We start from the raw sequence: 27,040 nt of genomic DNA, 5'->3' as shown, positions 1-27,040 counted from the left end.
TTGCGCATAATTGTTTCCTGGCTCTGCTGTGCCCGTTACATGACCGCCATCATCCCGCCATAGGGAAACAGTATACATATATACACTGCATACAGTGTCTGTCTGGTTTTTCACCTCACCATTTAAAAAAATAGAAGCAAAATACTTAAGGCCTACCACTGGCCTTTGGCCACTTGACTGCTTCTGCGCTGTGAATTCCAGTAGCTCAGTCATACGCACCTACGTCTCACTACAGGCTTGCGCATAATTGTTTCCTGGCTCTGCTGTGCCCATTACATGACCGCCGTCATCCCGCCAGAGGGAAACAGTATACATAATATACGCTGCATACAGTGTCTGTCTGGTGTTTCACCTCACCATTTAAAAAAATAGAAGCAAAATACTTAAGGCCTACCACTGGCCTTTGGGCACTTGAATGGTTCTGCGCTGTGAATTCCAGTAGCTCAGTCATACGCACCTAGGTCTCACTACAGGCTTGCGCATTATTGTTTCCTGCCTCTGCTGTGCGTTCCGTAAGCAAAGTTAGCCTCCAACCACAGGCCAATAAGTGGCACATTTAATTGCAGCTTTCTGTTTCTGCTCTACTCGTAATACACCATGCTGAGGGGTAGGGGTAGGCCTAGAGGACGTGGACGCGGGCGAGGACGCGGAGGCCCAAGTCAGGGTGTGGGCACAGGCCGAGCTCCTGGTCCAGGTGTATCGCAGCCGACTGCTGCGGGATTAGGAGAGAGGCAAGTTTCTGGCGTCCCCACATTCATCTCACAATTCCCGGGGTCCGGGGGATGAGGCTGGGGACTTCCGGCAACTGTCTCAAGAGCTTTCAGTGGATGAGGAGGACGATGACGATGAGACGCAGTTGTCTATCAGTGAGGTAGTAGTAAGGACAGTAAGTCCGAGGGAGGAGCGCACAGAGGATTCGGAGGAAGAGCAGCTGGACGATGAGGTGACTGACCCCACCTGGTTTGCTAAGCCTACTGAAGACAGGTCTTCAGAGGGGGAGGCAAGTGCAGCAGCAGGGCAGGTTGGAAGAGGCAGTGCAGTGGCCAGGGGTAGAGGCAGGGCCAGACCAAATAATCCACCAACTGTTTCCCAAAGCTCCCCCTCGTGCCATGCCACCCTGCAGAGGCCGAGGTGCTCAAAGGTGTGGCAGTTTTTCACTGAGAGTGCAGACGACTGACGAACAGTGGTGTGCAAGGTTTGTCGCGCCAAGATCAGCCGGGGAGCCACCACCACCAGCCTCACCACCACCAGCATGCGCAGGCATATGATGGCCAAGCACCCCACAAGGTGGGACGAAGGCCGTTCACCGCCTCCGGTTTGCAACACTGCCTCTCCCCCTGTGCCCCAACCTGCCACTGAGATCCAACCCCCCTCTCAGGACACAAACACGACCGTCTCCCGGCCTGCACCCACACGCTCACCTTCGCTGTCCTCGGCCCCATCCAGCAATGTCTCTCAGCACAGCGTCCAGCCGTCGCTAGCGCAACTGTTTGAGCGCAAGCGCAAGTACGCCGCCACGCACCCGCACGCTCAAGCGTTAAACGTGCACATAGCCAAATTGATCAGCCTGGAGATGCTGCCTTATAGGCTTGTGGAAATGGAGGCTTTCAAAAACGTGGTGGCGGCGGCGGCCCCGCGCTACTCGGTTCCCAGTCGCCACTACTTTTCCCGATGTGCCGTCCCAGCCCTGCCCGACCACATCTCCCGCAACATTGTACGCGCCCTCACCAACGCGGTTACTGCCAAGGTCCACTTAACAACGGACACGTGTAGAAGCACAGGCAGGCAGGGCCACTATATCTCCCTGATGGCACATTGGGTGAATTTAGTGGAGGCTGGGACCGAGTCAGAGCCTGGGACCGCTCACGTCCTATCCACCCCCAGAATTGCGGGCCCCAGCTCAGTGCTGGTATCTGCGGCGGTGTATGCTTCCTCCACTAAACCACCCTCCCCCTCCTCCTCCTCCTACGCAGCCGCTGTCTCGCAATCAAGATCTGTCTCTACACTCTACACTCCACATGTTGGCCAGGCTCTATGAGCAGCGTAGAGCTATAGTGGAATACCAACTCCAACATGGGCGGCGTAGTGGGAGTCAGCCTCCTCAATTCTTTACAGAAGAGTGGGCCTGGTTGGCAGACATCTGCCAGGTCCTTGGAAACTTTGAGGAGTCTACCCAGATGGTGAGCGGCGATGCTGCAATCATTAGCGTCACCATTCCTCTGCTATGCTTCTTGAGAAGTTCCCTGCAAAGCATAAAGCCAGACGCTTTGCGCTCGGAAACGGAGGCAGGGGAAGACAGTATGTCGCTGGATAGTCAGAGCACCCTCATGTTTATATCTCAGCGCGTTGAGGAGGAGGGGGAGGAGCATGAGGAGGAGGGGGAAGAGACAGCTTGGCCCACTGCTGAGAGTACCCATGCTGCTTGCCTGTCATCCTTTCAGCGTGTATGGCCTGAGGAGGAGGAGGAGGAGGATTCTGAAAGTGATCTTCCTAGTGCGGACAGCCATGTGTTGCGTACAGGTACCCTGGCACACATGGCTGACTTTATGTTAGGATGCCTTTCTCATGACCCTCACGTTACACGCATTCTGGTCACTACGGATTACTGGGTGTACACACTGCTCGACCCATGGTATAAGGAGAACCTTTCCACTCTCATACCCGAAGAGGAAAGGGGTTCGAGAGTGATGCTATACCACAGGACCCTGGCGGACAAACTGATGGTAAAATTCCCATCCGACAGCGTTAGTGGCAGAAGGCACAGTTCCGAGGGCCAGGTAGCAGGGGAGGCGCGGAGATCAGGCAGCGTGTACAGCGCAGGCAGGGAAACACTCTCCAAGGCCTTTGACTGCTTTATGGCTCCCCAGCAAGACTGTGTCACCGCTCCCCAGTCAAGGCTGAGTCGGCGGGAGCACTGTAAAAGGATGGTGAGTAGAGATGAGCGAGCGTACTCGGAAAAGCACTACTCGCTCGAGTAATTTGCTTTATCCGAGTATCGCTGTGCTCGTCCCTAAAGATTCGAGTGCCGCTGCGGCTGACAGGTGAGTCTTACTGTTAAGGTGCATATAACCACGGACACGTGGAGAGGACACGTAGTGCCTCAAAAACATCTCCCTCCTCGTCCAACAATGAAAACATTCTTGGCAAATACCTTTGCATTGGTCCGTCTGATGGCAGTCCAAGAATTTCACCTTTAACGACACAACAAGAGAGCCCCCCACCATCCCCCTGCCATGGCCCACTTAATCCTGGCCACATTCCGAAAACCAACTAAATAAAACCGTGCTAATAGGTCCGCAGTCGTCCGATGACCAAAACATCAAGAACCCTGTCCAACCCCACATAAAATTGCATTTCCGGCAACAAATGGCTCCACATCATTTCTCACACCCCCAGGCAGCCAACCTGTAACTCTGACTGATCAAATCCACTCTAATGCCACTCCACTATACATAACAATGTCCTACAATCCAAACCAGACAAGGGATGATACCTAAAAGAGATAACCATGAAAAAACACTATTGATAACTACACATTCCACAAAGGAATAACAAAAACAAACCCAAGACCCAATATGAATGACCCCTGCAATAAATAGGGGCAAATATAACTTTTTTTAGTAACCTGACTCTCACTGCCCAATCGTCATGATCAGTTTTGCAGAGAAGCCAGCAAGTTGCATCAGTATTCACACTAATCCAAAAAGAGAGTGAGCTGTAGTCTGACTCCTTCAAACTAAGTAAACTTAAAGGGGTGGTCTCGCGAAACCAAGTGGGGTTATACACTTCCGTATGGCCATATTAATGCACTTTGTAATGTACATTGTGCATTAAATATGAGCCATACAGAAGTTATTCCACTTACCTGCTCCGTTGCTAGCGTCCTCGTCTCCATGGTTCCGTCTAAATTCGCTGGCAGCTTGCTTTTTTAGACGCGCTTGCGCAGTCCGGTCTTCTCCATTCAGCACGAGCCGCTTCAGTGTGCTCCCCGCTACAGCTCTTCTGCGCATGCGCAGACGAGCTGTCACTGCTCGGGAGCGCGCTGCAGCGGCCATTCTGTACCTTCCTCTGTTAGAGGAAGGTGCAGAAACTGGAGCTGCCCAGCGGAGAAGCCCAGCCCAGCCCAGCAGCCCCGAGAAGCCTCCCAGGTAAGTGATTTGTCGGGGGGGGGGGGGGGGGCTGCCGCTGCGCCGGGGGGGCTGTCGCTGCGCCGGGGGGGGGGGCTGCCGCTGCGCCGGGCTGCGCCGGGGGGGCTGTCGCTGCGCCGGGGGGGGGGCTGCCGCTGTGATGGGGGAACTAGCGCTAGGCCGGGGGGGCTGTCGCTGCGATGGGGGGGCTGTCGCTAGGCCGGGGGGGGCTGCCGCTGCGATGGGGGGGCTGTCGCTAGGCCGGGGGGGGCTGCCGCTGTGATGGGGGAACTAGCGCTAGGCCGGGGGGGCTGTCGCTGCGATGGGGGGGCTGTCGCTAGGCCGGGGGGGGGCTGCCGCTGCGATGGGGGGGCTGTCGCTAGGCCGGGGGGGGGCTGCCGCTGTGATGGGGGAACTAGCGCTAGGCCGGGGGGGCTGTCGCTGCGATGGGGGGGCTGTCGCTAGGCCGGGGGGGGGGGCTGCCGCTGCGATGGGGGGGCTGTCGCTAGGCCGGGGGGGGGCTGCCGCTAGGCCGGGGGAACTAGCGCTGGGCTCCGGAACCTAGCGCTGGGCTCCGGGGCCTTCACCTGGGCTGAGGGTCTAGCGCTGGGGAGCCGGGGGCTAGCGCCGGTTACCTGCTGCCTGGCGGTGGGCGTCTGGTCGGCGGCTGCGGGGCGTCTGGTCGGCGGCTGCGATGCGTCCGGTTGCCATGGAGACACAGCTGGCGGCGTCTCGGGAGCGCGCACGTCGGGCTGCAGCGAGCGACGGGGAAAGAGCCGGCGGCCATCTTGAGGAAACTTTTATAAGTTGCTGAAACGCTGGAACGGTAAGTACGAACCAGCTAGAAATGTCATTTACAGGGGTAATTAGTAATGTATGTTTAATGGGGGGGACTGGGCAAAAAAAAAATTTAACTGCTTCCTCGAGACATCTCCTTTAAATACCTTAACTCCACTAGGAGGCGCCAAGAATCCAGTTGCAGTTGCCACCAAATGCTAGGGAAAATCCAAAAGGAATTACAGCTCAAGGAGACCCCTTCATCCATCTCACATTCTACCAATTAACTTCAATAAAATTATGGGAATGCATGGCCATGATGTGCTCCCTCATTTAGTTTTAACTATCAACTCCAAGGATTCACCCCACCACTGTGAGCAGGCCTTGATAACCTTGAGCCTGTGAGTTCCTCCGCACCATCAAAGCCCCTTTACCATAGATCCAAATCCATTCAACAGCTGCATCAAACGATGTATATACAACCGAACAAAGTTTAGTGTTTATCCCATCATTAACTGATGACTCCCTTCGGATAGGAAAGATGATGAATGAACCAAAACTTGTTCAGCACCACCCCAAGCAGAGAAATTACCAGATTAGCAATTGGAATAGACTGAAATGTCAAAGCCATGCGGCCCATAGACTCCTCTTTTGATAGATCTATTTATCTTATTTCTATCTCACTATCTATCTATGCAGTTTCTTAAAAACATATGTGGTCTTTGAATACCACATGCAGGTTTTTAATGTGTTTTTTTTAATTGGGGTTGAAAAGTACAACAAAAAACATGAACACACCCTAAGGCCGCTCTCACATTTACGTTCAAAAAATGCAGCTCGAAATCATGGCATTTTTACTGCAATTTTGAGAAGCATCTTTGAACACATGGTACAGAATTTGACAGCACTTTTTAATGTGCCCCATCATTGTGATGGGTAAGAAGGTGCGTTAAAAAGTAAGAAAACACAAATATAGAACAGACAGTTCTCAAAAATTGTTTTGTTAGAAACACAGCGTTCAAGCTCAGGTCTAAGTGACCGCATTAAAATCAATGGGAGTGTTGTACTGCAGTTAGCACAGTGTTTGGAATGGTAAAAAGAGGTGTGTGTGTGTGTGTGTGTGTGTGTGTGAGAGTGGCCTAAGGGGCCACAAACAAGTTTTTCATGTAGTGCAAGAAATGCGTCATGTTTGAAAAGATTATGCCCAAGGGGCTAGTCCATGTATGGAAATTTCGTTTTGTAGCTGTATACAACACAATTTAGGTATGGTTATGGGGGTGCAAGGGTGCAGGGGAGCCCGAGCTGAACTTTTGCACCTGGGCCCCTGAGCCTTTAGTTATGCCCCTGCATGATCTTTACTATGCAACACTGCTAAGAGACAGAGTGGGGAATGAAAAAAATAACTAGTCACACTGCGCATGACAGCATGCATGAGATATGCTGCCATGCGCAGCGCACAATCGCTGCCTTTCACACCTATAGCTCATAATACATGCAGCGTTTTATGTATACGTTCGTGGGCATGAGCCCTTTTCCTGACTTTATTTGGATGCTTATGCCCAAGGAGCAGCATTTGTTAGTGTTAGGAGCTAGTCTAAAAGCAATGGTTGCCTGGATGTATTAGATGGGTCCACATGTTTTGGTCAAAAAATGTGCCAAGATCCTTGCATTTTTATTTGCTTACTATAACAATTTTATTCAGATATTAAGTGTGTATGAGTGCTGAAGCTTATGTTTTTGTTACTCTACAGGAACCTGTAAAATAATTACACAAAACTGTAGTAAAACAACAATACAATTATACGCCATCTCATCATGATGAGTTATTTTGACGTTCTTCATCTCTTGTCTTATAGCGCTAAATGCCTACTTGAAAATGAAATTCAAATGAAGGAAATTCTTACAGAAGCTAAAAAAATAACAGGTACAGTCCACTGTGGTAGTCTTGTATGTGCTCCAGATCTATGATCCTCCTCTTTTACCAAGCATGGCAGCCAAACATATACCAGGTGCAGTCCTCTATTGCAGTCATTGTATGTGCTTCAAAACTGTGTTATCCTTCCTTCATCAAACTCCAACTAATACACCAATAATACCACTACATCAACCAACACAAATTCACACCAATATCAATATACCAATGCATCAACCAATTCACCTGTGAATAAAAAAGGCCAACCAATTCCTAAACTAATACACCAACCAATAGACCAACCAATAATGCGTATGCACCAACCAACATCAATAGACCAACCAATACCAATAATACAAATACATCAACCAATACTTACACATAGTAATACAGTATGTTAGGCTGAAAAAAGATGTGCGTCCATCCAGTTCATCCCATTACACCACCGCCGACTCCCCCCCTCCAATGTTGATTCAAAGGAAGGCAAAAAATAAAAAACAATGAGGTAGAAGCCAATTTTCCACATTTTAGGGGAAAGAATTCCTTCCTGATCCAATTTGGCATTGAGAACAATCCCCGGATCACCGACCCTTCTGAGTAATCAGCGCTATAAGATGTAATATTGTAATGCTCAAGTAAGGCGCGCAGGACTCGTACTCTTTTAGTGAGTTTGTCATCACCACATCCTCACACAGAGAATTCCATAGTCTCACACCAACCAATAAACCAACAATAAAAACACACCAACCAATTCCAATAGACCAACTAATATGCAATCACCCATATCACTACACCAACCAATATCAATACTTGTACCAATAAACCAATGATACTAATACAACCAATACCAATAGACTAGCCAATACTTATACTTCCCAATGTGTGTAGACTAGAGATGAGCAAGCACCAAAATGCTCGGGTGCTCGTTACTCGGGACGAAATTATCGCGATGCTCGAGGGTTCGTTTCGAGTAACGAACCCCATTGAATTCAATGGGCGACCCGAGCATTTTTGTATTTCGCCGATGCTCGCTAAGGTTTTCATTTGTGAAAATCTGGGCAATTCAATAAAGTGATGGGAACGACACAGCAACGGATAGGGCAGGCGAGGGGCTACATGTTAGGCTGCATCTCGAGTTCCCAGGTCCCACTATTAAGCCACAATAGCGGCAAGAGTGCCCCCCCCCCTCCCAACAACTTTTACTTCTGAAAAGCCCTCATTAGCAATGCATACCTTAGCTAAGCACCGCACTACCTCCAACAAAGCACAATCACTGCCTGCATGACACACAACTGCCACTTCTCCTGGGTTACGTGCTGCCCAACCCCCCCCCCGCACGACTCAGTGTCAACAGCGCACACCAAAGTGTCCCTGCGCAGCCTTCAGCTGCACTCATGCCACACCACCCTCATGTCTATTTATAAGTGCATCTGCCATGAGGAGGAACCGCAGGCACACACTGCAGAGGGTTGGCACGGCAAGGCAGCGACCCTCTTTAAAAGGGGCAGGGCGATAGCCCACAATGCTGTACAGAAGCAATGAGAAATATAATCCTGTGCCACCGCCATCAGGAGCTGCACACGTGGGCATAGCAATGGGGAACCTATGTGCCACACACTATTCATTCTGTCAAGGTGTCTGCATGCCCCAGTCAGACCGCAGTTTTTTATAAATAGTCACAGGCAGGTACAACTCCGCAATGGGAATTCCGTGTGCACCCACAGCATGGGTGGCTCCCTGGAACCCACCGGCTGCACATTAATGTATCCCATTGCAGTGCCCATCACAGCTGAGGTAACGTCCGATTAAATGCAGGTGGGCTTCGGCCCACACTGCATACCCCAGTCAGACTGGGGTTCTTTAGAAGTGGACACATGCAGTTACAACTCCCTGTGGACCCACAGCATGGGTGGGTGCCAGGAAGCCACCGGCGGTACATAAGTATATCCCATTGCATTGCCCATCACAGCTGATGTAACGTCAGCTTTAATGCAGCAGGGCAAAAAATTAATTGGATAACACTGTAGGCGAGGGCCCCAAAAAATTGGTGTACCAACAGTACTAATGTACCTCAGAAAAATTGCCCATGCCCAACCAAGAGGGCAGGTGAAACCCATTAATCGCTTTGGTTAATGTGGCTTAATTGGTAACTAGGCCTGGAGGCAGCCCAGTTAAAATAAAAATTGGTTCAGGTGAAAGTTTCAACGCTTTAATGAGCATTGAAACGTATAAAAATTGTTTACAAAAATTATATGACTGAGCCTTGTGGGCCTAAGAAAAGTTGCCCGTTCGGCGTGATTACGTGAGGCTTCAGCAGGAGGAGCAGGAGGAGGAGGATGATTAGAATACACAGATTGATGAAGCAAAAAGGTCCCCGTTTTTGATGGTGATAGAGAACGGTGCTTCCATCCGCGGGTGCAGCCTACGTATTGCTTAGGTATCGCTGATGTCCGCTGGTGGAGAAGAGAAGTCTGGGGAAATCCAGGCTTTGTTTATCTTGATGAGTGTAAGCCTGTCGGCAATGTCGGTTGACAGGCGGGTACGCTAATCCGTGATGATTCCCCCAGCCGCACTAAACACCCTCTCTGACAAGACGCTAGCCGCAGGACAAGCAAGCACCTCCAGGGCATACAGCGCTAGTTCAGGCCACGTGTCCAGCTTCGACACCCAGTAGTTGTAGGGGGCAGAGGCGTAACCGAGGACGGTCGTGCGATCGGCTACGTACTCCCTCACCATCCTTTTACAGTGCTCCCGCCAACTCAGCCTTGACTGGGGAGCGGTGACACAGTCTTGCTGGGGAGCCATAAAGAATGTTCCCCTGCCTGCGCTGTACATGCTGCCTGATCTCTGCGCCTCCCCTGCTACCTGGCCCTCGGAACTGCACCTTCTGCCACTAGCGCTGTCGGATGGGAATGTTACCATCAGTTTGTCCGCCAGGGTCCTGTGGTATAGCATCACTCTTGAACCCCTTTCCTCTTCGGGTATGAGAGTGGAAAGGTTCTCCTTATACCGTGGGTCGAGCAGTGTGTACACCCAGTAATCCGTAGTGGCCAGAATGCGTGTAACGCGAGGGTCTCGAGAAAGGCATCCTAACATGAAGTCAGCCCTGTGTGCCAGGGTACCTGTACGCAACACATGGCTGTCCTCACTAGGAAGATCACTTTCAGGATCCTCCTCCTCCGGCCATACACGCTGAAAGGATGACAGGCAAGCAGCATGGGTACCCTCAGCAGTGGGCCAAGCTGTCTCTTCCCCCTCCTCCTCATGCTCCACCCCCTCCTACTCAACGCGCTGAGATATAGACATGAGGGTGCTCTGACTATCCAGCGACATACTGTCTTCCCCCGCCTCCATTTCCAAGCGCAAAGCATCTGCCTTTATGCTTTGCAGGTAACTTTTCAAGAGGCATAGCAGAGAAATGGTGAGGCTAATGATTGCAGCATCCCCGCTCACCATCTGGGTAGACTCCTCAAAGTTTCCAAGGACCTGGCAGATGGCTACCAACCAGGCCCACTCTTCTGTAAAGAATTGAGAAGGCTGACTCCCACTACGCCGCCCATGTTGGAGTTGGTATTCCACTATAGCTCTACGCTGCTCATAGAGTCTGGCCAACATGTGGAGCGTACAGTTCCACCGTGTGGGCACGTCGCACAGCAGTCGGTGCACTGGCAGATGAAACCGATGTTGCAGGGTGCGCAGGGTGGCAGCGTCCGTGTGGAACTTGCGGAAATGTGCGCTGACCCGGCGCACCTTTCCGAGCAGGTATGACAAGTGTGGGTAGCTTTTCAGAAAGCGCTGAACCACCAAATTAAAGACATGGGCCAGGCATGGCACGTGCGTGAGGCTGCCGAGCTGCAGAACCGCCACCAGGTTACGGCCGTTGTCACACACGACCATGCCCGGTTGGAGACTCAGCGGCGAAAGCCAGCGGTCGGTCTGCTCTGTCAGACCCTGCAGCAGTTCGTGGGCCGTGTGCCTCTTCTCTCCTAAGCTGAGTAGTTTCAGCACGGCCTGCTGACGCTTGCCCACCGCTGTGCTGCCACGACGCGCGACACCGACTGCTGGCGACGTGCTGCTGCTGCTGACACATCTTGATTGCGAGACAGAGGTTGCGTTGGAGGAGGAGGAGGAGGAGGGTGGTTTAGTGGAGGAAGCATACACCGCCGCAGATACCAGCACCGAGCTGGGGCCCGCAATTCTGGGGGTGGGTAGGACGTGAGCGGTCCCAGGCACTGACTCGGTCCCAGCCTCCACTAAATTCCCCCAATGTGCCGTCAGGGAGATATAGTGGCGCCTGTGCTTGTCCATGTGTCCGTTGTTAAGTGGACCTTGGCAGTAACCGCGTTGGTGAGGGCGCATACAATGTTGCGGGAGACGTGGTCGTGCAGGGCTGGGACGGCACATCGGGAAATGTAGTGGCGACTGGGAACCGAGTAGCGCGGGGCTGCCGCCGCCATCATGCTTTTGAAAGCCTCCGTTTCCACAACCCTATAAGGCAGCATCTCCAGGCTGATAAATTTGGCTATGTGCACGTTTAACGCTTGAGCGTGCGGGTGCGTTGCGGCGTACTTGCGCTTGCGCTCAAACAGTTGCGCTAGCGACGTCTGGACGCTGCGCTGAGAGACATTGCTGGATGGGGCCGAGGACAGCGGAGGTGAGGGTGTGGGTGCAGGCCCATAGGCACTCGTGCCTGTGTCCTCAGAGGGGGGTTGGATCTCAGTGGCAGGTTGGGGCACAGGGGGAGAGGCAGTGGTGCAAACCGGAGGCGGTGAACGGCCTTCGTCCCACCTTGTGGGGTGCTTGGCCATCATATGCCTGCGCATGCTGGTGGTGGTGGCTCCCCAGCTGATCTTGGCGCGACAAAGGTTGCACACCACTGTTCGTCGGTCGTCAGGCGTCTCTCTAAAAAAAACTGCCACACCTTAGAGCATCTTGACCTCTGCAGGGTGGCATGGCGCGAGGGGTGCTTTGGGAAACAGTTGGTGGATTATTCGGTCTGGCCCTGCCTCTACCCCTGGCCACCGCACTGGCTCGGCCTGTGCCCACACCCTGACTTGGGCCTCCGCGTCCTCGCCCGCGTCCACGTCCTCTAGGCCTACCCCTACCCCTCAGCATGCTGTATTACCAGTAGTGCAGAAACAGAACGCTGTAATTAAATGTGCCGCTTATTGTCCTGTGGTTGGAGGCTGACTTCGCTTACGGAACGCACAGCAGAGGCAGGAAAGAATTTTGCGCAAGCCTGCTGTAACACTTAGCTGGCTGTGTATGAATTAGGACAACTACCCCCAGCAGAGACCCAGTACACTTGTGGACAGGAAATACAGCGGTGATGTAAGAGGCAACACAGAGGCAGGAAAGAATTTTGCGCAAGCCTGCTGTAACACTTAGCTGGCTGCGTATGAATTAGGATAACTACCCCCAGCAGAGACCCAGTACATTTGTGGACAGGAATACAGCAGTGATGTAAGAGGCAACACAGAGGCAGGAAAGAATTTTGCGCAAGCCTGCTGTAACACTTAGCTGGCTGCGTATGAATTAGGACAACTACCCCCAGCAGAGACCCAGTACACTGAGGACAGTCACAGGCAGCCCAAATAGATTTTTTTTCCTAAATGTTTTTGGAAAGGCCCACTGCCTATATACACTAAATATGTCTTCTGTCCCTGCCTCACCACTACTGGCCCTGCACTATGTATAATTACTGCAGGGCGCAATGCTCTGCACGGCCGATATACAAAAAAAAAGTGCAACACTGGAAAAAGCAGCCTCCACAGTACTGCACACGGTTAGATGTGGCCCTAAGAAGGACCGTTGGGGTTCTTGAAGCCAAAAATACTCCTACGCTCTCCCTATAGCAGCTCCGGCACCAGCAGCACTTTCCCTGATCTCTGTCAGAACGCATCTGTGGCGAGCCGCGGGAGGGGCCGATTTATATACTCGGGTGACACCTGATCTCGCCAGCCACTCACTGCAGGGGGTGGTATAGGGCTTGAACGTTGCAGGGGGAAGTTGTAATGCCTTCCCTGTCTTTCTATTGGCCAGAAAAGCGCGCTAATGTCTCAGAGATGAAAGTGAAAGTAACTCGAACATCGCGTGGTACTCGTCACAAGTAACGAGCATCTCGAACACGCTAATACTCGAACGAGTATCAAGCTCGGACGAGTACGTTCGCTCATCTCTAGTGTAGATACTAAGGTAGAGTTTTTCCTGTTTTCTGGTCACTAGAATAGCTATGGCATGCTCCTGGTGAAAGGCCTCGGATAGCATTGACATTGTCAAGATTAAGCTTTCATAAATTATGGTTAACAAGAAGCTGGCAGCCTTCCTTTATGATCGCGAGGAATTATTTGAGAGAACTTGGGCTTCAGGCTACCAATATTCCCTTACCATGAGATTATGGAGTTATTTATAACAAGCTCGGATCCAGTCTCTGCACACCAGCCAGTCCATGACTACCTCTTCTCCCCCTCAATTACAATCATGCACAGTATAGCTTCCATATTACTAACAGTCGCCTAGCTATGTTTATTCTTGACTCCACTTCTTTCCCACTCTCCTCCTCCTACTGTTCCTACATTTCCTCCTGTGTCCTTGTTCTTTTGTGTTTGATTTCTATGGTAAAAGCCCTCCTATACTTTTTTTCAAGCTGCATAATTATGGAATGATATGAGGGGGAGTTTGTTTAATCCCCCTTTTGTGTATTTAGTTTACTCTCACTTAGCATCAATTAGTAATAAAGATTGCTTGAAATCCATATGTATTAGAGATGAGCGAACGTACTCGTCCGAGCTTGATACTCGTTCGAGTATTAGCGTGTTCGAGATGCTCGTTACTCGTGACGAGCACCACGCGATGTTCGAGTTACTTTCACTTTCATCTCTGAGACGTTAGCGCACTTTTCTGGCCAATAGAAAGACAGGGAAGGCATTACAACTTCCCCCTGCGACGTTCAAGCCCTATACCACCCCCCTGCAGTGAGTGGCTGGCGAGATCAGGTGTCACCCGAGTATATAAATCGGCCCCTCCCATGGCTCGCCACAGATACGTTCTGACATAGTTCAGGGAAAGTGCTGCTGGTGCCGGAGCTGCTATAGGGAGAGTGTTAGGAGTTATTTTAGGCTTCAAGAACCCCAACGGTCCTTCTTAGGGCCACATCTGACCGTGTGCAGTACTGTTGAGGCTGCTTTTTGCAGTGTTGCACAATTTTTTTTTTTGTATATCGGGCGTGCAGAGCATTGCGTCCGCAGTCTGCAGTCATTGTACAGAGTATAGGGCCAGTACTGGTGAGGCAGGGAAAGAGATATTCAGGCTATATAGGCAGTGGGCTTTTTCCAAAAAATTGATCGCCGTCATCTTGCCAGAGGGAAATAGTATACATAATATTATACGCTGCCTACAGTATCTATCTGCTGGGGGTAGTAGTCGTAATTAATACGCAGCTAAGCGTTACAGCAGGCTTGCGCAAAATTGTTTCCTGGATCTGCTGTCTCTGTTACATGATCGCCGTCATCCCGCAAGAGGGAAACAGTATACATAATATTATACACTGCCTACAGTATCTATCTGCTGGGGGTAGTAGTCGTAATTAATATGCAGCTAAGCGTTACAGCAGGCTTGCGCAAAATTGTTTCCTGGATCTGCTGTCTCTGTTACATGATCGCCGTCATCCCGCCAGAGGGAAACAGTATACATAATATTATACGCTGCCTACAGTATCTATCTGCTGGGGGAAGTAGTCCTAATTAATACGCAGCTAAGCGTTACAGCAGGCTTGCGCAAAATTGTTTCCTGGATCTGCTGTGTCCATTACATGATCGCCGTCATCCCGCCAGAGGGAAACAGTATACATAATATTATACGCTGCCTACAGTATCTATCTGCTGGGGGTTGTAGTCCTAATTAATACGCAGCTAAGCGTTACAGCAGGCTTGCGCAAAATTGTTTCCTGGATCTGCTGTCTCTGTTACATGATAGCCGTCATCCCGCCAGAGGGAAACAGTATACATAACATTATACACTGCCTACAGTATCTGTCTGCTGGGGGTAGTAGTCATAATTAATACGCAGCTAAGCGTTACAGCAGGCTTGCGCAAAATTGTTTCCTGGATCTGCTGTCTCTGTTACATGATCGCCGTCATCCCGCCAGAGGGAAATAGTATACATAATATTATACGCTGCCTACAGTATCTGTCTGCTGTATCAGCTCAGCATTTTAAAAAAATAGAAGCAAAATACTTAAGGCCTACTACTTGCCTTTGGCCACTTGACTGCTTCTGCGCTGTGAATTCCACTAGCTCAGTCATACGCACCTACGTCTCACTACAGGCGTGCGCAAAATTGTTTCCTGGCTCTGCTGTGCGTTCCGTAAGGGAAGTCAGCCTCCAACCACAGGCCAATAAGCGGCACATTTAATTACAGCGTTCTGTTTCTGCACTACTGGTAATACAGCATGCTGAGGGGTAGGGGTAGGCCTAGAGAACGTGGACGCGGGCGAGGACGCGGAGGCCCAAGTCAGGGTGTGGGCACAGGCCGAGCTCCTGATCCAGGTGTATCGCAGCCGACTGCTGCGGGATTAGGAGAGAGGCACGTTTCTGGCGTCCCCACATTCATCTCACAATTAATGGTTCCACACGGTAGACCTTTATTAGAAAATGAGCAGTGTGAGCAGGTCCTGTCGTGGATGGCAGAAAGTGCATCCAACAATCTATCGACCACCCAGAGTTCTGCGCCGTCCACTGCTGCAACTCTGAATCCTCTGGCTGCTGCTCCTCCTTCCTCCCAGCCTCCTTACTCCAATACAATGACACATTCAGAGGAGCAGGCAGACTCCCAGGAACTGTTCCCGGGCCCCTGCCCAGAATGGCCAGCAATGGTTCCTCTCCCACCGGAGGAGTTTGTCCTGACCGATGCCCAACCTTTGAAAAGTTCCCGGGGTCCGGGGGATGAGGCTGGGGACTTCTGGCAACTGTCTCAAGAGCTTTCAGTGGGTGAGGAGGACGATGACGATGAGACACAGTTGTCTATCACTCAGGTAGTAATAATTGGAGTAAGTCCGAGGGAGGAGCGCACAGAGGATTCGGAGAAAGAGCAGCAGGACGATGAGGTGACTGACCCCACCTGGTTTGCTACGCCTACTGAGGACAGGTCTTCAGAGGGGGAGGCAAGTGCAGCAGCAGGGCAGGTTGGAAGAGGCAGTGCGGTGGCCAGGGGTAGAGGCAGGGCCAGACCGAATAATCCACCAACTGTTTCCCAAAGTGCCCCCTCGCACCATGCCACCCTGCAGAGGCCGAGGTGCTCAAAGTTCTGGCAGTTTTTCACTGAGAGTGCAGACGACCGACGAACAGTGATGTGCAAGGTTTGTCGCGCCAAGATCAGCCGGGGAGCTTCCACCACCAGCCTCACCACCACCAGCATACGCAGACATATGATGGCCAAGCACCCCACAAGGTGGGACGAAGGCCGTTCACCGCCTCCGGTTTGCACCACTGCCTCTCCCCCTGTGCCCCAACCTGCCACTGAGATCCAACCCCCCTCTCAGGACACAGGCACTACCGTCTCCTGGCCTGCACCCACACCCTCACCTCCGCTGTGCTCGGCCCCATCCACCAATGTCTCTCAGCGCACCGTCCAGCTGTCGCTAGCGCAAGTGTTGGAGCGGAAGCGCAAGTACGCCGCTACGTACCCGCACGCTGAAGCGTTAAACGTGCACATAGCCAAATTTATCAGCCTGGAGATGCTGCCTTATAGGGTTGTGGAAACAGAGGCTTTCAAAGGTATGATGACGGCGGCGGCCCCGCGCTACTCAGTTCTCAGTCGCCACTACATTTCCCGATGTGCCGTCCCAGCCCTGCACGACCATGTCTCCCGCAACATTGTACGCGCCCTCATTAACGCGGTTACTGCCAAGGTCCACTTACAACGGACACGTGGACAAGCACAGGCGGGCAGGGCCACTATATCTCCCTGACGGCACATTGGGTGAATTTAGTGGAGGGTGAGACAGAGTCAGAGCCTGGGACCGCTCACGTCCTACCCACCCCCAGAATTGCGGGCCCCAGCTCGGTGGTGGTATCTGCGGCGGTGTATGCTTCCTCCACTAAACCACCCTCCTCCTCCTCCTCCTACGCAACCTCTGTCTCGCAATCAAGATGTGTCCGCAGCAGCACGTCGCCAGCAGTCGGTGTCGCGCGGCGTGGCAGCACAGCGGTGGGCAAGCGTCAGCAGGCCGTGCTGAAGCTACTCAGCTTAGGAGAGAAGAGGCACACGGCCCACGAACTGCTGCAGGGTCTGACAGAGCAGACCGACAGCTGGCTTGCGCCGCTGAGCCTCCAACCGGGCATGGTCGTGTGTGACAACGGCCAAAACCTGGTGGTGGCTTTGCAGCTCGGCAGCCTCACGCACGTGCCATGCCTGGCCCACGTCTTTAATTTGGTGGTTCAGCGCTTTCTGAAAAGCTACCCACGCTTGTCAGACCTGCTCGGAAAGGTGCGCCGGCTCAGCGCACATTTCCGCAAGTCCCACACGGACGCTGCCATCCTGCGCACCCTGCAACATCGGTTTCATCTGCCAGTGCACCGACTGCCGTGCGACGTGCCCACACGGTGGAACTCTATGCTCCACATGTTGGCCAGGCTCTATGAGCAGCGTAGAGCTATAGTGGAATACCAACTCCAACATGGGCGGCACAGTGGGAGTCAGCCTCCTCAATTCTTTACAAAAGAGTGGGCCTGGTTGGCAGACATCTGCCAGGTCCTTGGAAACTTTGAGGAGTCTACCCAGATGGTGAGCGGCGATGCTGCAATCATTAGCGTCACCATTCCTCTGCTATGCCTCTTGAGAAGTTCCCTGCAAAGCATAAAGGCAGACGCTTTGCGCTCGGAAACAGAGGCGGGGGAAGACAGTATGTCGCTGGATAGTCAGAGCACCCTCCTGTCTATATCTCAGCGCGTTGAGGAGCATGAGGAGGATGAGGAGGAGGGGGAAGGGACAGCTTGTCCCAATGCTGAGGGTACCCATGCTGCTTGCCTGTCATCCTTTCAGCGTGTATGGCCTGAGGAGGAGGAGGAGGATCCTGAAAGTGATCTTCCTAGTGCGGACAGCCATGTGTTGCGTACAGGTACCCTGGCACACATGGCTGACTTCATGTTAGGATGCCTTTCTCGTGACCCTCGCGTTACACGCATTCTGGCCACTACGGATTACTGGGTGTACACACTGCTCGACCCACGGTATAAGGAGAACCTTTCCACTCTCATACCCGAAGAGGAAAGGTTCCAAGGGCCAGGAAGCAGGGGAGGCGCAGAGATCAGGCAGCATGTACAGCACAGGCAGGGGAACACTCTCTAAGGCCTTTGACAGCTTTCTGGCTCCCCAGCAAGACTGTGTCACGGCTCCCCAGTCAAGGCTGAGTAGGCGGGAGCACTGTAAAAGGATGGTGAGGGAGTACGTAGCCGATCGCACGACCGTCCTCCTACCACTACTGGGTGTCGAAGCTGGACACGTGGCCTGAACTCGCGCTGTATGCCCTGGAGGTGCTTGCTTGTCCTGCGGCTAGCGTCTTGTCAGAGAGGGTGTTTAGTGCGGCTGGGGGTAATCATCACAGATAACCGTACCCGCCTGTCAACCGACAGTGCCGACAGGCTTACACTCATAAAGATGAACAAAGCCTGAATTTCCCCAGACTTCTCTTCTCCACCACCGGACAGCAGCGATACCTAAACAATACGTAGGCTGCACCCGCGGATGGAAGCATTGTTCTCTATCACCATCAAAAACGTGGACCTTTTAGCTTCATCAATCTGTGTATAATATTCATCCTCCTCCTCCTGCTCCTCCTCCTGAAACCTGAAGTAATCACGCCGAACGGGCAATTTTTCTTAGGCCCACAAGGCTCAGTCATATAATTTTTGTAAACAATTTTTACACGTTTCAATGCTCATTAAAGCGTTGAAACTTTCACCTGAACCAATTTTTATTTTAACTGGGCTGCCTCCAGGCCTAGTTACAAATTATGCCACATTAACCAAAGCGATTAATGGGTTTCACCTGCCCTCTTGGTTGGGCATGGGCAATTTTTCTGACGTACATTAGTACTGTTGGTACACCAATTTTTTGGAGCCCTCGCCTACAGTGTAATCCAATTAATTTTTTGCCCTGCTGCATTAAAGCTGACGTTACATCAGCTGTGCTGGGCACTGCAATGGGATATATTTATGTACCGCCGGTGGGTTCCAGGGAGCCACCCATGCTGTGGGTCCACAGGGAGTTGTAACTGCATGTGTCTACTTCTAAAGAACTCCAGTCTGACTGGGGCATGCAGTGTGGGCCGAAGCCCACCTGCATTTAATCGGACGTTACCTCAGCTGTGATGGGCACTGCAATGGGATATATTTATGTACCGCCGGTGGCTTCCTGGCACCCACCCATGCTGTCGGTCCACACGGAGTTGTAACTGCATGTGTCTACTTCTAAAGAACCCCAGTCTGACTGGGGCATGCAGTGTGGGCCGAAGCTCACCTGCATTTAACATGACATTACCTCAGCTGTGATGGGCAATGCAATGGGATATATTTATGTACCGCCGGTGGGTTCCAGGGAGCCACCCATGCTGTCGGTCCACACGGAGTTGTAACTGCATGTGTCTACTTCTAAAGAACCCCAGTCTGACTGGGGCATGCAGTGTGGGCCGAAGCCCACCTGCATTTAATCGGACGTTACCTCAGCTGTGATGGGCAATGCAATGGGATATATTTATGTACCGCCGGTGGCTTCCTGGCACCCACCCATGCTGTCGGTCCACACGGAGTTGTAACTGCATGTGTCCACTTCTAAAGAACCCCAGTCTGACTGGGGCATGCAGTGTGGGTCGAAGCTCACCTGCATTTAACATGACATTACCTCAGCTGTGATGGGCAATGCAATGGGATATATTTATGCATCGCCGGTGCGTTCCAGGGAGCCACCCATGCTGTGGGTGCACACGGAATTCCCATTGCGGAGTTGTACCTGCCTGTGACTATTTATAAAAAAACGCGGTCTGACTGGGGCATGCAGACACCTTGACAGAATGAATAGTGTGTGGCACATAGGTTCCCCATTGCTATGCCCACGTGTGCAGCTCCTGATGGCGGTGGCACAGGATTATATTTCTCATTGCTTCTGTACAGCATTGTGTGCTATCGCCCTGCCCCTTTTAAAGAACGTCGCTGCCTAGCCGTGCCAACCCTCTGCAGTGTGTACCTGTGGTTCCACCTCATGGCAGACGCACTTATAAATAGACATGAGGGTGGTGTGGCATGAGAGCAGCTGAAGGCTGCGCAGGGATGCTTTGGTGTGCGCTGTGGACACTGCGTCGTGCGGGGGGGGGGGGTTGGCAGCATGTAACCCAGGAGAAGTGGCAGCGGAGTGTCATGCAGGCAGTGATTGTGCTTTGTTGGAGGTAGTGTGGTGCTTAGCTAAGGTATGCATTGCTAATGAGGGCTTTTCAGAAGTAAAAGTTGTTGGGGGGGGGGGGCACTCTTGCCGCTATTGTGGCTTAATAGTGGGACCTGGGAACTTGAGATGCAGCCCAACATGTAGCCCCTCGCCTGCCCTATCCGTTGCTGTGTCGTTCCCATCACTTTTTTGAATTGCCCAGATTTTCACAAATGGAAACCTTAGCGAGCATCGGCGATATACAAAAGTGCTCGAGTCGCCCATTGACTTTAATGGGGTTTGTTATTCGAAACGAACCCTTGAGCATCGCGATAATTTCGTCCCGAGTAACGAGCACCCGATCATTTTGGTGCTCGCTCATCTCTAATATGTATCTTGTCAATCTCTTTACTGTTTTACTACCAATCTGGCCCATTATTATTTATCAATGTACAGTGAGGGTCCATACATTTTGTTACATTACATACTTGCAAAGCTATTGCTATATTGATTATTAAACTGTTTACCAAAAAAATAGAAAATTCTGTAAAAATGAATGTGAACCAACCAATACATTAACCACTACATGCAACTAATATCAATGCATTACCCAATACCCCAATAATACCAATAGACCAACCAATGTCCATTTACCAATCAATTACAATTTATCAGCCAACTCCATTATACTAATCATACTCATATATCAACTAATGCTCCAACCATACCAACACACCAATCAATACTAATACTTCAAGCAATACCATTAATATCAATATGACTTGCATATGTACTTATGTGACTCAAATAAGTAATTTAGATATATACTATATGACTTGTATATGTTCTCTGGGGAATGTTGGGTGAGCATTGATGCACCTTTGCTGCTATTCTCTGGGTCCATATGGGGCCTACTGCTGTTCTGGTGTCCTCCAATCAATACAATCTAAAGGTATCATCATGTATTATGAAGGTGGCTACTGACCCCTCATGCACCCAATATTGAACAGGCTTGTTCTCCTTATCTCCTAGGACTCTTCCCGACCGTGGTCCTCACCCATGAGCTTAGCGCACATCTGTCCAGCATTAAGGAGAAATTCCGGCAGATGGGAGTAAAGAACATGTTCTCTCTGGAAAACTACACAGAGGAAGACCACATGAAGACCCGGGGAAAACATGAGACCCTCTTAAGGTGTCTTCAGGATATCATCAAAGACGTGGAGTTCCGGATGCTGGAGGAACGTGATGCCATCGGTGAAAGAATTGATCGGAAAAGGATCCTGCTGGAATTTGCGCATAAAAGAGAACTAGAGAAACAACAGGAAAAAAAAAAAGGAGTTTGCCCAATACTGTAGGGTCATTGCTGGCTCCATTTCCGTCGACTATGATGCCAGGCAGAAGGTGACAGATACTTCAATAGGGTACAAAGTGATTGCAGGTGATACAGACAGATGAAGGCCAAATCTATGTACTGATTATATAGTCATATTAATCTCTTAAGTACCAAGCACGGTAAATATACGGCACTTGGTCCTGGGCTTTAATCCCTGCTGATAGTAGATGTATGGCGTGGGATTAAATCCTCTGCTCCTGCAATCAAGCAGGTTGGGTCCTTAACTTTCAGACACAGCTGAGGATCTAGAGGAGAAGGGAGAAGCGTTTTTTATCTGCTTCTGCCTTCTCCTCTCGTGGCTACATGGAGTACACATCAGTATCTGCTCCTCAGTCACACTGATAAATACATATAAATGTTCTTGAAGATAAATGGGAGAAAGATACCAAAAGCAGTAACAAAATTCCCAGATCTACCATTTGCCTCTAATAAAAAAGTGCCCCCTCTATCTATCCCTAACATCAGACTCTGCTGCAGAACATCAGGTATAGTGATGAGAACCTGGTTAATGGAGTTCTTGAACCATTTTAGTACTGGAAATTTAGCACTTTTTTATTTTCGCTTTTTCGGCCCCGTCTTTAAAGAGCCATAACTCTTTAATTTCTCCATTGACATGGTTATCTGGGGGCTTGTTTTTGGCTGGGTAAGTTGTATTTTTTAATGGTACAATTTTATAGTTTTTAAAATGTTTTTATATTTTTAAAAAGAAAATACATTTTTATTCTTAAAGAAAAACCTCCTTTTCCATCTTCTTATTTTTTTCCCACCAATTGGGTTGTATAAGAGCCCATTTTTGAGCTGTAGTTTTTATTATTACCATTTTGGGGTGCATAGATCTTTTTCAGTCGTGATTTTTTAATGGCTTTCACTGTGTGGGATCGTAGTATTTAAAGAGTTTGGACTTTCATGTACACGGCGATACCAAATGTGTGTTGTTTTTTTATTGCTCCATTTTTTAATAGGACAAATGAGGAAAGGTTTTTTTCAACTTTTAATATTTTTTTATCTGTTAAAAAAGGTTTAAGAAAGTTTTTTTTTTGCAATTTTTTTTAGTCCCCATAGAGTACTTAAACTTGTGATCATTTGATCGCTTGCACTATATAATGCAATACCTCAATATTGTAGTATATAACGATTTTTAATATCCAGGCATTCATATATGTGCATGTCCTGGAAGATTTCAGTAGGCTCCTGGCTGCCATGCTAGTCCATCACGACCTCCGATGGCGCAGTGTGAGGACCCATTGGGGTGACTGAAGAGATTCCCTTATTCCTGCTGACTGCTTAGACTCACAGCCAGCTTTGACCTGAACAGTTAACTGTTGCAATCAGAGCTACCTCTATGACTTGCACAACATGTTGAGACATATTTCAATTTCTGACGCAAAGACAGTCAGACATGTACCAAGTATATTATGAGACATGCTCCGCTTAAGAAATGTTCCTAATTTTATTCCAAAGTACTTTTTATTGAAGCACCAGTTTTAACAAAAATCTTCCACATAGCAGGTCTGAATCCAAAGAGCTCTCCGAGACTTCACATAGAAAGTTCTAAATGCTAATGAGTCAGAAGAGGAGTTATAGGGGTCATCCAGTTGTAAACAGTTGATGGCAAATCCTTAAGATAGGCCATTAATAAAAGATCCGTGTGTTTGCCAGGCTGGTGTGCTCATGCACTAAGCTGATTTCTGCAGGAAGCAGAGAGCTCCATTCCTACTGTAGTGGCCAGGCTTAGTTTTACAGGCCATTTACTTCAATAGGACCTTTGCCTGCAGTACCAAGACGAGCCACTGCAGTGGGAAGAGAGCTGTCTGCTTCCTGCAGAAATCAGCTTAGTGCATGAGCATACCGAACCAGACAACAGCTGATCACAGGGATTCCTGGGAGGCAAACTCCTGTTTATCTTCTAATGGCCTATTCCGTAGATAGGCCATCAATAGTTTTACAGCTGGACAACCCCTTTAAGGCACCAAACAATTTGTCATTAACCCTTCCACTCTCCAAAAGATCATTTACAAGTGGAAAACATTCCATAAAACTTCTCCAGACCAGGCCATCACAGTAAGGTCATCCGGAGAACACAAGATCCTGGAAGATGTCTCTAAGAAGCTGTAACTTCAACCTGGGACCTACAGGAAGCTCTCACAACTGAGGTAATAATGCAGTAGGTTACCATTAGAAAGACGGACACATGATATCTACATAGGAGTGCCCGTAGGAGACCACCACTGTCCAGGAAAATCAGCTCCAGAACACAATTTGCCAGAAGACGCATCTAAGAAGCCCAAAATGTCAATCTGGGACCTATATGAATCTCCTACCATTACTGAGGTCACAGTAGTGAAGGAGGCGACCATTACAGAGAGGGGCATAAATAACATTTTATAAAAATAATCTTTATTTGTATAGCGCCAACTTATTCCGCAGCGCTTATATTTGGGGTGCCAGGAGCAGACCACCACTGTCCAAGAGAAATAGCTGGAGAATGCAAGACACCCTACAAAAATCCTTAAGGCAACCCTACAAATTAGACTTTAATCATGCGAACTCGCTGATAACGGTGGAAGCGGATGACTATCTAATGTGTGTAGGGGCGGCTCAACTTTTCCCTGTTAAACTGCAGTCCCTAACTGTCCAGCTGGAGTAAATACCTGCACATCCATTGGCCGGTGTGTATGTAGGAAGTATGTAAGTGTACACGTCATCCCCATACACGCTGCTTAGCCCAAGCCTGAATCTAAATTCCACCAGCTGTAGGTTGTGTATTTAGACCTGGACTTCCGGTATGTGACACCGTCCACTCTATTATAACACTACACCATATCATGAACCACTGTACCCGACTCTATAGTCAGCTCAGCATCTGTGTAATGTGTCTTTACCAATGATTTTGCTAATTTCACTTGTTTTTCCTTGTTTTACGATGTACAAGCTGCTGTTGGTGGATCCGTTTTTGTTATTGTGCTTTCTATTATCCTCCACTGGAATGGCTTTTGCTGATCACTGTTTATATGATGGAGAAATAAATAGGAAAATGATGGTATAAGAGCTGCAGGTCTTCATTATTCGTGGATTGAGACTATTTTCATGTAACTCCGTATCTGTGCAGGATATTTGGAGAGCTGACCCTCTACAATCTCTATAACAGGCCTAGCTAAATTCAGGTGCTGGGGTGCAAGGATTCAGCTTGGGCGACCCCTCTGGCAAATTCTCTTCCCTTCAGGCAACCAAAGGCCAACCGTTCAAGTCCTGGTGGGAACATACAGTAAAAGTTAAAAAAAATTAAGAGTAAAAAAATGTCCAGGTAAAAAATAAACACTTATAGAAGGACCAATATTACCCCCAAATAGTCAGGCAGGGACTATATAGCATTAGATGCCAGCTCTACACAGACACATTGAAGACTGTATAAGTGATCACAGTAGCGATATAGCCAGTGATCACAGATGACATTCCCTCTAACTGAAGGCGTTCATTTTCTCTTTTCTTCTATATTCAGTCCAGGCAGCCATGACAACTTCTCCCGGTCATAACTTGTCTCTACAGGAATTGACATACAGACGTCTTTGGCGCATTGCTTTTCCAGCATTCTCCCTATGTTGTCTACAGCTCTCCACAATCTCCTTACCAATTGTGCCTCAGACAGTAATTACACAGTAAGAGCTACTTTTCGTCCCCTCCACACAGTAATAGTGCCCTCTTTTATGTCCTCATACAGTAATAATGCTCCCTTTATGTCCCCCATCAGTAACAATGCTCCCTTTATGTCCCCCATCAGTAATAATGCTCCCTTTTTGTCCCCATACAGTAATAATGCTCCTTTGATGTCCCCATCAGTAATAATGCTCCCTTTATATCCCCATACAGTAATAATGCTCCCTTTATATCCCCATACAGTAATAATGCTCCCTTTATATCCCCATACAATAATAATGCTCCCTTTTTGTCCCCATCAGTAATAATGCTTCCTTTTTGTCCCCATCAGTAATAACGCTCCCTTTTTGTCCCCATCAGTAATAATGCTCCCTTTATGTCCCCATACAGTAATAATGCTTCCTTTATGTCCCCATCAGTAATAATGCTCCCTTTATATCCCCATACAGTAATAATGCTCCCTTTATATCCCCATACAGTAATAATGCTTCCTTTATGTCCCCATCAGTAATAATGCTCCCTTTATATCCCCATACAGTAATAATGCTCCCTTTATATCCCCATACAATAATAATGCTCCCTTTTTGTCCCCATCAGTAATAATGCTCCCTTTTTGTCCCCATTAGTAATAACGCTCCCTTTTTGTCCCCATCAGTAATAATGCTCCCTTTATGTCCCCATACAGTAATAATGCTCCCTTTATGTCCCCGTCAGTAATAATGCTCCCCTTATGTCCCCATCAGTAATAATGCTCCCTTTATATCCCCATACAGTAATAATGCTCCCTTTATATCTCCATACAATAATAATGCTCCCTTTATGTCCCCATCAGTAATAATGCTCCCACTCATGCTCCTATCTGTAATAATGTGTCTGTACTAATTCTCCCCCCTTTCGCCCCTTCTATAAAAATTAATTTCGCATCAGTAATAATGTGCCCCTTATGCCCCATCTGTGTGTCCCTTATGTCTCCATGTATAATAATTTTGTCCTCACTAATGTGCCCCCCAATAAGCTACTATGGTATACTCATCTCTCACTTCCCCATTAATCTATTCAGCTATTGTCCTTCCAATGTCTAACCTCAGACATTGTAGTGGTCATGTGACCTTTATCATCTGGCCACTACCCAGAAAGAGAAGGGAGCGGTCTGCTGGGAATAGTCAGAGAGGTGAGTATAATGTTACTAGTAATTATTAGGAAATTATAGTACCAGTGTTTCTGGTGGTGCAATGCACCACACAGCTCTGCTACATGCACGTCACACGCACAGCTGTGCTACATGACATACATCCATGCTGACTATACACATTACAGGCAAAACACATTAGACAAACAGCCACTCGTAGCTCAACTACATTTATGCTGACTGCACACATGATACACACAGCTCTTGGATACAATGATGAGCCCCTGGTCATGTGATCCCTGACTCCACCCACACAGGTCAGCACATGATGTCACCATCATCACAGGTCCTTTACTTTCTGTCAGATTATCCAGTATACAGCACTACCAAACTCCAGAATGGCTCCTCCCACAACAGTGACATCACCAAAGGTCCTTCAGCCCACCGGATCTCTGTGGTGGTGGTGGGTTGGTTTCGCCTGTCAGGACCGCTGAGTTGTGTCTGACATAATAATGGCTTACATGTATTCTCAGTGTGTTAGGACCTGCCATAACGGTGCCGGGGGTGGGGCTATGACTGGACAGGGTGGGGATATGATATCGCCAGGGGTAGGGCTATGACATCTCCAGGGGGCA

The 27,040-nt window shown here is 49.5% G+C and overlaps 1 protein-coding gene across 1 annotated transcript in view; it reads left to right on the top strand.

The window, feature by feature from the left end:
* Window positions 1-24,662, top strand: part of LOC136577230 (uncharacterized) — a 30,362-nt gene extending 5,700 nt beyond the window's left edge. The window contains exons 3-4 of the mRNA XM_066577037.1: window positions 6,761-6,828; window positions 21,262-24,662. Of these exons, the coding sequence (XP_066433134.1) occupies window positions 6,761-6,828; window positions 21,262-21,584 (391 nt within the window). The 3' untranslated portion in view covers window positions 21,585-24,662. The remainder of the gene's footprint in view (window positions 1-6,760; window positions 6,829-21,261) is intronic.
* The last annotated feature ends 2,378 nt before the right edge of the window (window positions 24,663-27,040 follow it).

Source organism: Eleutherodactylus coqui, chromosome 8 (genome assembly GCF_035609145.1).
Source record: "Eleutherodactylus coqui strain aEleCoq1 chromosome 8, aEleCoq1.hap1, whole genome shotgun sequence".
In the NCBI taxonomy this organism is placed as follows: Eukaryota; Metazoa; Chordata; class Amphibia; order Anura; family Eleutherodactylidae; genus Eleutherodactylus; species Eleutherodactylus coqui.
This window is presented reverse-complemented; position numbering and strand designations above follow the sequence as displayed.